Source organism: Oncorhynchus mykiss, chromosome 12 (assembly GCF_013265735.2).
Source record: "Oncorhynchus mykiss isolate Arlee chromosome 12, USDA_OmykA_1.1, whole genome shotgun sequence".
Classification (NCBI taxonomy): Eukaryota; Metazoa; Chordata; class Actinopteri; order Salmoniformes; family Salmonidae; genus Oncorhynchus; species Oncorhynchus mykiss.
Genome location: NC_048576.1, coordinates 6,719,245 through 6,732,869, shown reverse-complemented (window position 1 = coordinate 6,732,869; position 13,625 = coordinate 6,719,245). Strand labels below are relative to the sequence as shown.

At 42.9% G+C, this 13,625-nt stretch overlaps 1 protein-coding gene across 1 annotated transcript in view; it reads right to left on the bottom strand.

The window, feature by feature from the left end:
- Positions 1 to 13,625, bottom strand: part of dcc (DCC netrin 1 receptor) — a 600,603-nt gene that overhangs the window by 169,459 nt on the left and 417,519 nt on the right. Inside the window, exon 12 of the mRNA XM_036936778.1 lies at positions 5,438 to 5,487. Within this exon, the coding sequence (XP_036792673.1) occupies positions 5,438 to 5,487 (50 nt within the window). The remainder of the gene's footprint in view (positions 1 to 5,437; positions 5,488 to 13,625) is intronic.

Sequence of the window (13,625 nt, the reverse complement as noted above, 5' to 3'; positions counted from 1 at the left end):
TCAGGAGTTAAATGTCAGTCGGCGTTTCATATCCAAGCATTCAGTCGAGACAGCGTGTGTTGGACAATCTCTCATATTCGTCCGTTTAGCTGCCGCAAACTTTCCTAAAATAAATGTTCCATTAAAAGCATCAAGCCGTCATTCTGTTACGAAATGTCAACAACTATTTCTGTAGACTTACTCTGTCTTATCCCGTCGAAATTGTTCAGTGGTTTACTGAAGTGTGTGCCAGATGGGACCCTATTCCCTATATAGTGCACTACTTTAGACCAGAGCCCTATGGGACCCTATTCCCTATATAGTGCACTACTTTAGACCACAACCCTGTGGAACCCTATTCCTTATATAGTGCACTACTTTAGACCAGAGCCCTGTGGAACCCTATTCCCTATATAGTGCACTACTTTAGACCAGAGCCCTATGGAACCCTATTCCCTATATAGTGCACTACTTTAGACCAGAGCCCTATAGAACCCTATTCCCTATATAGTGCACTACTTTAGACCAGAGCCCTATGGAACCCTATTCCTTATATAGTGCACTACTTTAGACCACAGCCCTGTGGAACCCTATTCCTTATATAGTGCACTACTTTAGACCAGAGCCCTATGGAACCCTATTCCTTATATAGTGCACTACTTTAGACCAGAGCCCTATGGAACCCTATTCCCTATATAGTGCACTACTTTAGACCAGAGCCCTATGGAACCCTATTCCCTATATAGTGCACTACTTTAGACCAGAGCCCTATGGAACCCTATTCCCTATATAGTGCACTACTTTAGACCAGAGCCCTGTGGAACCCTATTCCCTATATAGTGCACTACTTTAGACCAGAGCTCTATGGAACCCTATTCCCTATATAGTGCACTACTTTAGACCAGAGCCCTATAGAACCCTATTCCCTATATAGTGCACTACTTTAGACCAGAGCCCTATGGAACCCTATTCCTTATATAGTGCACTACTTTAGACCACAGCCCTGTGGAACCCTATTCCTTATATAGTGCACTACTTTAGACCACAGCCCCTGTGGAACCCTATTCCTTATATAGTGCACTACTTTAGACCAGAGCCCTATGGAACCCTATTCCTTATATAGTGCACTACTTTAGACCAGAGCCCTATGGAACCCTATTCCCTATATAGTGCACTACTTTAGACCAGAGCCCTATGGAACCCTATTCCTTATATAGTGCACTACTTTAGACCACAGCCCTGTGGAACCCTATTCCTTATATAGTGCACTACTTTAGACCAGAGCCCTATGGAACCCTATTCCTTATATAGTGCACTACTTTAGACCAGAGCCCTATGGAACCCTATTCCCTATATAGTGCACTACTTTAGACCAGAGCCCTATGGAACCCGATTCCCTATATAGTGCACTACTTTAGACCAGAGCTCTATGGAACCCTATTCCCTATATAGTGCACTACTTTAGACCAGAGCCCTATGGAACCCTATTCCCTATATAGTGCACTACTTTAGACCAGAGCTCTATGGAACCCTATTCCCTATATATAGTGCACTACTTTAGACCAGAGCCCTATGGAACCCTATTCCCTATATAGTGCACTACTTTAGACCAGAGCCCTATGGGACCCTATTCCCTATATAGTGCACTACTTTAGACCACAGCCCTGTGGAACCCTATTCCTTATATAGTGCACTACTTTAGACCAGAGCCCTGTGGAACCCTATTCCCTATATAGTGCACTACTTTAGACCAGAGCCCTATGGAACCCTATTCCCTATATAGTGCACTACTTTAGACCAGAGCCCTATAGAACCCTATTCCCTATATAGTGCACTACTTTAGACCAGAGCCCTATGGAACCCTATTCCTTATATAGTGCACTACTTTAGACCACAGCCCTGTGGAACCCTATTCCTTATATAGTGCACTACTTTAGACCAGAGCCCTATGGAACCCTATTCCTTATATAGTGCACTACTTTAGACCAGAGCCCTATGGAACCCTATTCCCTATATAGTGCACTACTTTAGACCAGAGCCCTATGGAACCCTATTCCCTATATAGTGCACTACTTTAGACCAGAGCCCTATGGAACCCTATTCCCTATATAGTGCACTACTTTAGACCAGAGCCCTATGGAACCCTATTCCTTATATAGTGCACTACTTTAGACCAGAGCCCTGTGGAACCCTATTCCCTATATAGTGCACTACTTTAGACCAGAGCCCTATGGAACCCTATTCCCTATATAGTGCACTACTTTAGACCAGAGCCCTATAGAACCCTATTCCCTATATAGTGCACTACTTTAGACCAGAGCCCTATGGAACCCTATTCCTTATATAGTGCACTACTTTAGACCACAGCCCTGTGGAACCCTATTCCTTATATAGTGCACTACTTTAGACCAGAGCCCTATAGAACCCTATTCCCTATATAGTGCACTACTTTAGACCAGAGCCCTATGGAACCCTATTCCTTATATAGTGCACTACTTTAGACCACAGCCCTGTGGAACCCTATTCCTTATATAGTGCACTACTTTAGACCAGAGCCCTATGGAACCCTATTCCTTATATAGTGCACTACTTTAGACCAGAGCCCTATGGAACCCTATTCCCTATATAGTGCACTACTTTAGACCAGAGCCCTATGGAACCCTATTCCCTATATAGTGCACTACTTTAGACCAGAGCCCTATGGAACCCTATTCCTTATATAGTGCACTACTTTAGACCAGAGCCCTATAAAGGGAATAGGGTGCAATTTGAGATGTAAACTATAATGTTCAATCCAATGTGACCGGATCTGGAGCTCTTAAGAATGATCCATTTTAATCCATTGTTTCATCACCACGAGGCGTTAGAGTAGATTCATTCCACTAGAATACCTGCTTCCTCTACTCTCTAACCACTAGAATACCTGCTTCCTCTACTCTCTAACCACTAGGCTACCTGCCGCCTCTACACTCTAACCACAAGGCTACCTGCCGCCTCTACACTCTAACCACTAGAATACCTGCTTCCTCTACTCTCTAACCACTAGGCTACCTGCCGCCTCTACACTCTAACCACTAGGCTACCTGCCGCCTCCACACTCTAACCACTAGGCTACCTGCCGCCTCTACACTCTAACCACTAGAATACCTGCCTCCTCCACACTCTAACCACTAGGCTACCTGCCGCCTCTACACTCTAACCACTAGGCTACCTGCCGCCTCTACACTCTAACCACTAGAATACCTGCCGCCTCCACACTCTAACCACTAGGCTACCTGCCGCCTCTACACTCTAACCACAAGGCTAGCTGCCGCCTCCACACTCTAACCACTAGGCTACCTGCCGCCTCTACACTCTAACCACTAGAATACCTGCCTCCTCCACACTCTAACCACTAGGCTACCTGCCGCCTCTACACTCTAACCACTAGGCTACCTGCCGCCTCTACACTCTAACCACTAGGTTACCTGCCGCCTCTACTCTCTAACCACTAGTCTACCTGCCGCCTCTACTCTCTAATCAGTAGTCTACCTGCCGCCTCTACACTCTAACCACTAGGCTACCTGCCGCCTCTACACTCTAACCACTAGCTTACCTGCCGCCTCTACACTCTAACCACTAGGCTAACTGCCGCCTCTACTCTCTAACCACTAGTCTACCTGCCGCCTCCACACTCTAACCACTAGGCTACCTGCCGCCTCTACTCTCTAACCAGTAGTCTACCTGCCGCCTCTACACTCTAACCACTAGGCTACCTGCTGCCTCTACACTCTAACCACTAGCTTACCTGCCGCCTCTACACTCTAACCACTAGGCTACCTGCTGCCTCTACACTCTAACCACTAGGCTACCTGCTGCCTCTATACTCTAACCACTAGTCTACCTGCTGCCTCTACACTCTAACCACTAGGCTACCTGCCACCTCTACACTCTAACCACTAGGCTACCTGCTGCCTCTACACTCTAACCACTGGTCTACCTGCTGCCTCTACACTCTAACCACTAGCCTACCTGCCACCTCCACACTCTAGCCACCACCTCCACACTCTAACCACTAGTTTACCAGCCGCCCCTCCACTCTAAGCACTAGTTTACCTGCCGCCTCTACACTCTAACCACTAGGCTATACATATTGTATTGTACAGTTTCTATCCATCAATAGAAATATCTATATCTATGTAGTCACAAAGCTATGGTGTGGTGAGCGATCCTTGGCTTGCTATTCACTGACAACTGCTACTCTTTGACAGAAAATACCATCAGTAAACGAATACGAATAACTCTGTCCCAGACCTACACTTCTGCTTTTGAATGGGCGTTCTATCTCTCCGGGTTTCTACTGCAAATGTCGAAATAGGGAAAGTAGGGAAAGGTAGGGAAAGGTATAGGGGGATATCTAGGCAACTGAAAAGTGTCTTCCGCATTTAAGCAAACCCCTCTGAATCAGAGAGGTGCGGGAGGGGGGGGGGGGGGGGGGGGCTGCCTTAATCGCCCTGTAGAACAGTAGGTTAACTACCTTGCGGTATCCAGGTTAACAGAAGAACACTGAGATAAGAAAAGGATTAGTAGATAATGTCCGAGGCTGGAACTTCTAGGCCAAGATCTGGCACTTCCCTCTCTTTATCCACTTTCTTCCTAAACCCCCCCCCATCTCTATCAGCCTCAACTAGCAGGAGAGGGAGAGCAGAGCACACAGCAGGAGAGAGGCAACAAGCCCTCGTCAGAAGCCAAACGGAGCACGTTGGGCCCCAGCCACTGAAGCCTGTAGGGGCCGCAGCCACTGCAAGCTGTTTTTCTGAAACACAACACAACTTTTGGCCTGTACTAAATCCCTCTGCCACTCCAGGGATCCACTCTGGCATAAACAGGCTGTCTGGTAGCACGGCAGCTCATTCTGGATTCTGGCAAAGTGTTTAATCAAGCGTTCAGGTTCATACAGACAGACCCAAATAGCTGGAAGGGGGAAGTAGAGATATTTCTGTCCATAAAATAGAGCTCCTGTGGGTCTCAGAGTGAAGAGTATGTCAACTTTTGAAAAGTCCAATAGTCCAACTCGTCAGACCACTATTTTTTTTTTAAATGTATTCTGATGGTGCAATCTACCAAAAGCATTGACATTTTACATGGTAAATGATACACATGATATGCATGTGTAAATTGAAAAACATTCCAGGTGACTGACTACCTTGTGAAACTGGTTGAGAGAATGACAAGAGTGTGCATACCAAGTCAAAGGGTGACTACATTGAATCTCAAATATGAAATATACTTTTTTGGTTACTACGTGATTCCATATGTGTTATATAAAATATTTTATGTCTTCACTATTATTCTACCATGTAGAAAATAGTAAAAAATCAAGAAAAACCCTGAAATTAGTTGGTGTGTCCAAACTTTTGACCGGTACTGTACACTTGCACACATTATATATCTTGTATGACAAAATGCATGTACTCACTCTTGACAGAACTACTTCCAAGGAGATGTTCTGTGGAGGGCCACTTGGTACTGTAGAGGAGAAACAGAGAGACACGTGAGTCTTCAAATCCAAAACAGCATTACCGCATGTGTAACAGATGTGGCAGTTCAGACCTATTACAGTCCTATCGTGATGAAGTAGACCAACATGAGGAGCACTGAACACTTCATTAACATAAATCTGTCATTCCACTGTAGAGCACTGAACACTTCATTAACATAAATCTGTCATTCCACTGTAGAGCACTGAACACTTCATTAACATAAATCTGACACTCCACTGTAGAGCACTGAACACTTCATTAACATAAATCTGACACTCCACTGTAGAGCACTGAACACTTCATTAACATAAATCTGACACTCCACTGTAGAGCACTGAACACTTCATTAACATAAATCTGACACCCCACTGTAGAGCACTGAACACTTCATTAACATAAATCTGTCATTCCACTGTAGAGCACTGAACACTTCATTAACATAAATCTGACACTCCACTGTAGAGCACTGAACACTTCATTAACATAAATCTGACACCCCACTGTAGAGCACTGAACACTTCATTAACATAAATCTGACACTCCACTGTAGAGCACTGAACACTTCATTAACATAAATATGTCATTCCACTGTAGAGCACTGAACACTTCATTAACATAAATCTGTCATGTAGACTTATTAACAAAACACTATCGTTCCACTATAGAGCACTGAACACATAAAGAATATTTCAAGGACAACTTTTTTCAATCTTGTAACATTGCAAAAATCTGAAACTTTTTGTCCAAAAAGGATGCAGAAAAGTTAATCCATGCTTTTGTCACTTTTAGATCAAACTACTGCAATGCTCTACTCTCCAGCTCCCCATTTAAAGCACTAAATAAACTTCAGTTAGTGCTGAACACAGCTGCTAGAATCTTGACTAGAACCAAAAAATGTTTATCATATTACTCCAGTGCTAGCCTCCCTACACTGGCTTCCTGTTAAGGCTAGGGCTCATTTCAAGGTTTTACTGCTAACCTACAAAGCATTACATGGGCTTGCTCCTACCTGTCTCTCTGATTTGGTCCTGCCGTACATACCTACACGTACGCTACGGTCACAAGACGCAGGCCTCCTAATTGTCCCTAGAATTTCTAAGCAAACAGCTGGAGGCAGGGCTTTCTCCTATAGAGCTCCATTTTTATGGAATGGTCTGCCTACCCATGTCTGAGACGCAAACTCGGTCTCAACCTTTAAGTCTTTACTGAAGACTCATCTCTTCAGTGGGTCATATGATTGAGTGTAGTCTGGCCCAGGAGTGGGAAGGTGAACGGCAGGGCACTGGAGCGACGAACCGCCCTTGCTGTCTCTGCCTGGCCGGTCCCCTCTCTCCACTGGGATTCTTTGCCTCTAACCCTATTATTACAGGGGCTGAGTCACTGGCTTACTGGGGCTCTTTCATGCCGTCCCTAGGAGGGGTGCGTCACTTGAGTGGGTTGAGTCACATACGTGATCTTCCTGTCCGGGTTGGAGCCGCCTCGGGTTTGTGCCATGGGGGAGATCTTCGTGGGCTATACTCGGCCTTGTCTCAGTTGGTAGTCTTTTGATATCCCTCTAGTGGTGTTGGGGCTGTGCATTTGGCAGAGTGTGTGGGGTTATATCCTGCCTGGTGTGCCCTGTCTGGGATTATCATCGGACAGGGTCACAGTGTCTCCTGACCCCTCCTGTCTCAGCCTCCAGTATTTAGTCTGCAGTAGTTTGTGTCGGGGGGCTAGGGTCAGTCTGTTATATCTGGAGTATTTCTCCTGTCTTATCTGGTGTCCTGTGTGAATTTAACTATGCTCTCTCTCCCTCTCCCTCTCCCTCTCCCTCCCCTCTCGGAGGACCTGAGCCCTAGGACATGCCTCAGGACTACTTGGCATGATGACTCCTTGCTGTCTCCAGTCCACCTGGCCGTGCTGCTGCTCCAGTTTCAACTGTTCTGCCAGCGGCTATGGAACCCTGACCTGTTCACCGGACGTGCTACCTTGTTTCGACTCTCTCTCTCTTACCGCACCTGCTGTCTCGCACCTGCTGACCTGTTGCACCGTCTACAACTACTGTGATTATTATTATCTGACCCTGCTGGTCATCTATGAACGTTTGAACATCTTGGCCATGTTCTGTTATAATCTCCACCCGGCACAGCCAGAAGAGGACTGGCCACCCCTCATAGCCTGGTTCCTCTCTAGGTTTCTTCCTAGGTTTTGGCCTTTCTAGGAAGTTTGTCCAAGCCTCTGTGCTTCTACACCTGCATTGCTTGCTGTTTGGGGTTTTAGGCTGGGTTTCTGTATAGCACTTTGAGATATCAGATGATGTAAAAAGGGCTTTATAAATACATTTCATTGATTGATTGATTACAATTTTTCAACAATCGCTTTGGCAAATGTTTTGAAACAGTCTTAACATTCTCTAAACTATAAGTGCAGTTGTCACAACTGTTTACTGGGACATCACGAGTCTATTGCATGTCTGCTACAATGTAGTAACTCAGACAAAAACATTTCATTCAAAGCCTAGTTATTGTGTCGGTAAATTGGCCAACGACACCAAAATGAACAATTGTTTTGTCCTGGTGAGGTCAAAACGTTTAGATGTTTTTGGTTTCGAAATGGTTGTTATATATAAATGTCAGTTTTGTTGACACTGACCGCTTACTGTACTGTACTATACTATACTATACTGTACTGTACTATACTATACTATACTGACTTATACTGTACTGTTCTGTACTATACTATACTATACTGTACTATACTGTACTATACTATACTGTACTGTACTATACTATACTATACTGTACTATGCTATACTGACTTATACTGTACTGTTCTGTACTATACTATACTGTACTGTACTGTACTATACTGTACTGTACTATACTATACTGTACTGTACTATACTATACTGACTTATACTGTACTGTTCTGTACTATACTGTACTGTACTGTACTATACTGTACTGTACTATACTATACTGTACTGTACTATACTATACTGTACTGTACTGTACTATACTGTACTATACTATACTGTACTGTACTATACTGTACTATACTGTACTATACTGTACTGTACTATACTATACTATACTATACTATACTGTACTGTACTATACTGTACTGTACTATACTATACCGTACTATAATATACTATACTGTACTGTACTGTACTGTACTATACTATACCGTACCATAATATACTATACTGTACTATACTGTACTGTACTATACTGTACTGTACTATACTATACTATACTGTACTGTACTGTACTATACTATACTGTACTGTACTATGCTATACTGTACTGTACTATACTGTACTATACTGTACTATACTATACTATACTGTACTATACTGTACTATACTGTACTGTACTATACTGTACTATACTGTACTGTACTATACTATACTATACTGTACTGTACTGTACTGTACTGTACTATACTGTACTGTACTATACTATACCGTACTATAATATACTATACTGTACTGTACTGTACTATACTATACCGTACTATAATATACTATACTATACTGTACTGTACTATACTGTACTATACTGTACTGTACTGTACTATACTATACTGTACTGTACTATACTATACTGTACTGTAATATACTGTACTATACTGTACTGTACTATACTATACTATACTATACTATACTGTACTGTACTGTACTGTACTATACTATACCGTACTATAATATACTATACTGTACTGTACTGTACTGTGCTATACTATGCCGTACTATAATATACTATACTGTACTGTACTGTACTATACTGTACTGTACTATACTATACTATACTATACTGTACTGTACTGTACTATAATGTACTATACTGTACTGTACTGTACTGTGCTGTGCTGTACTGTACTATACTGTACTATAATGTACTATACTATACTATACTATGCTATTAATATAATAGAATATACCGTACTATACTATACCATACTATACTGTACTATACCATACTATACTGTACTATACTGTACTATAATGTACTATACTATACTATGCTATTAATATAATATAATATACCATACTATACTATACCATACTATACTGTACTATACTGTACTGTACTGTACTATACTATACTGTACTATACTGTACTGTACTGTACTATACTATACTGTACTGTACTATACTATACTATAATATACTATACTATACCAGAAGGTCAGCTGTGTCTAGCTGAATGCTTATTGTGTATCACACTGAGCTTTTTAGATACAGATTTCAACGGCAGGTCAAAGTTCACCGGGAAAAGTCCATACTGTAGTACACAGAAAAAAGGACATTTATATTTGTACGTACACAGTACATTTATTTTTTAAGCAATGTGTTACACCTACACAGAACATTCACATTCACATGTTTATATATAGTTGATGTCGGGGATTTACATACACTTAGGTTGGAGTCATTAAAACTCGTTTTTCAACCACTCCACAAATTTCTTGTTAACAAACTATAGTTTTGGCAAGTCGGTTAGAGCAATGTACTTTATGCATGACATGAGTTATTTTTCCAACAATTGTTTACAGACAGATTATTTCACTTATAATTCAGTGTATCACAATTCCAGTGAGTCAGAAGTTTAAATACACTAAGTTGACTGTGCCTTTAAACAGCTTGGAAAATCCCATAAAATTAAGTAATGGCTTTAGAAGCTTCTGATAGGCTAATTGACCTAATTTGAGTCAATTGGAGGTGTACCTGAGGATGTATTTCAAGGCCTACCTTCAAACTCAGTGCCTCTTTGCTTGACATCATGGGAAAATCCAAATAAATCAGCCAAGATTGTAGAAATTGTAGACCTCCACAAGTCTGGTTCATCCTTGGGAGCAATTTCCAAACACCTGAAGGTACCATGTTCATCTGTACAAACAATAGTACGCAAGTATAAACACCATGGGACCACGCAGCCGTCATACCGCTCAGGAAGGAGACGTGTTCTGTCTCTTAGAGATGAACGTACTTTGGTGCGAAAAGCGCAAATCAATCCCAGAACAACAGCAAAGGACCTTGTGAAGATGCTGGAGGAAACAGGTACAGAAGTATCTATATCCACAGTAAAACAAGTCCTATATCGACATAACCTGAAAGGTTGATCAGCAGGGAAGAAGCCACTGCTCCAAAACCACCATTAAAAAGCCAGACTACGGTTTGCAACTGCACATGGGGACAAAGATCGTACTTTTTGGAGAAATGTCCTCTGGTCTGAAATAGAACTGTTTGGCCATAATGACCATTGTTATGTTTGGAGGAAAAGGGTGGGGGCTTGCAAGCCGAAGAACACCATCCCAACCGTGAAGCACGGGGGTGGCAGCATCTGTTTGGCCCTGTCCGGGGGTGTCCTCGGAGTGGGCCACAGTGTCTCCTGACCCCTCCTGTCTCAGCCTCCAGTATTTATGCTGCAGTAGTTTATGTGTCGGGGGGCTAGGGTCAGTTTGTTATATCTGGAGTACTTCTCCTGTCCTATTCGGTGTCCTGTGTGAATCTAAGTGTGCGTTCTCTAATTCTCTCCTTCTCTCTTTCTCTCTCTCGGAGGACCTGAGCCCTAGGACCATGCCCCAGGACTACCTGACATGATGACTCCTTGCTGTCCCCAGTCCACCTGGCTGTGCTGCTGCTCCAGTTTCAACTGTTCTGCCTTATTATTATTCGACCATGCTGATCATTTATGAACATTTGAACATCTTGGCCATGTTCTGTTATAATCTCCACCCGGCACAGCCAGAAGAGGACTGGCCATCCCACATATGCTCTCTCTAATTCTCTCTTTCTTTCTCTCTCTCGGAGGACCTGAGCCCTAGGACCATGCCCCAGGAATACCTGACATGATGACTCCTTGCTGTCCCCAGTCCACCTGACTGTGCTGCTGCTCCAGTTTCAACTATTCTGCCTTATTATTATTCGACCATGCTGGTCATTTATGAACATTTGAACATCTTGACCATGTTTTGTTATAATCTCCACCCGGCACAGCCAGAAGAGGACTGGCCACCCCACATAGCCTGGTTCCTCTCTAGGTTTCTTCCTAGGTTTTGGCCTTTCTAGGGAGTTTTTCCTAGCCACCGTGCTTCTTCACCTGCATTGCTTGCTGTTTGGGGTTTTAGGCTGGGTTTCTGTACAGCACTTTGAGATATCAGCTGATGTACGAAGGGCTATATAAAATAAATTTGATTGATTGATTGATCATGTTGTGCGGGTGCTTTGCTGCAGTAGGGACTGGTGCACTTCACAAAATAAATGGCATCATAAGGCAGGAAAATTATGTGGATATATTGAAGCAACATCTCAAGACATCAGTCAGGAAGTTAAAGCTTGGTCGCAAATGGGTCTTCCAAATGGACAATGACCCCAAGCATACTTCCAAAGTTCTGGCAAAATGGCTTAAGGACAACAAAGTCAAGGTATTGGAGTGGCCATCACAAAGCCCTGACCTCAATCCCATAGAAAAAGTGTGGGCAGAACTGAAAAGGCGTGTGCGAGCAAGGATGCCTACAAACATGACTCAGTTACACCAGCTCTGTCCGGAGGAATGGGCCAAAATTTACTAAACTTATTGTGGGAAGCTTGTGGAAGGCTACGCGAAACATTTGACCCAAGTTAAACAATTTAAAGGCAATGCCACCAAATACTTATTGAGTATGCACACTTCTGACCCACTGGGAATGTGATGAAAGAAATAAAAGGTGAAATATATTATTCTCTCTACTATTATTCTGACATTTCACATTCTTAAAATAAAGTGGTGATCCTACTTGACCTTAGAGACAGGGAATTTTTACTAGGAGTAAATGTCAGGAATTGTGAAAAACTGAGTTTAAATGTACTTGTCTAAGGGGTTTGTCAACTTCCGACTTCAACTGTATTTCTGACATGTAAAGTCATATATATAGAGAGAGAGAACAGAAATTTTGCCACAAAATGACACAAAAAAAAGCAACACTGAAAAGTAGTTCCTTAAAAAACACTTCATCGTATCTCCTCGCACTACAAGTTCCCATCTTCTTGCTGTTCCTGTTGTTCTTGTCTTGCCAGAGATTGTCATCAATATCACATCTGATATTTTTCCTTGAGATGCACCAGGGGGATAAATCTTGTGTGGCGCCACCATCCCCTGCAATGATCGCCTGTGATGTCCTCACAAAACAGCATTCACGGCATCTAACAGAGACATCTGATCTTGTGCCCGATAGTCATACACTTTCCACCTCCATGCTGAATAAAACCTCTTCTATCGGATTCAGGAACGGGGGAGGATGGTGGAAGGAACTCCATTATGGGCAGCAAACCATCTCCCTAACAATTTTGGTTCGGTGGATGTTGACATTATCCCACACAATTACATCATCTGGTCTAACTAAACCTCTTTGGTGTTCTGGTGTCTCTGTAAAGTGTATTCAGGAAGGCCAGGAGAAGTTGGGTGTTATAATGCCCAATGTGTGGAATATGTGTGCTTACACCATTTCTCAGAAATGGCAGTATTGCCCCTACGTTGGCCTGGTGTGTCCAATGAGATTGCGGCCACGTCTACTACCTTTGGATTGAACCCAGCCTCGTCCACAAATACAAGAGTGTGGGTCATTTCAGGTCCTTCCAGCTCCATTATTCTCTATATAGTAACACAGAAACAAAATGTAATGTTAGTGTTGCATATTCTACAATCAGACAGTTTAGTAAACTGGAAATGTTTTCTGTTCTTATGGGAATCGACAACTTCAAGAAGTATATACAAGCATCATTGAAGTACAGTAGAACTCCCTGTACCATGTGCACACCAATGGTTTACCTGGACGTACTGGTAAAGGCCAGCATCCCGGAGTCGCCTTTTCACTGTTGATGTTGAGACTGGTGTTTTACTGGTACTATTTAATGAAGCTGCCAGTTGAGAACTTGTGAGGCGTCTGTTTCTCAAACTAGACACTCTAATGTACTTGTCCTCTTGCTCAGTTGTGTACCGGGGCCTCCCACTCCTCTTTCTATTCTGGTTAGAGACAGTTTGCTCTGTTCTGTGAAGGGAGTAGTACACAGCGCTGTACGAGATCTTCAGTTTCTTGGCAATTTATCGCATGGAATAGCCTTCATTTCTCAGAACAAGAATAGACTGACGAGTTTTAGAA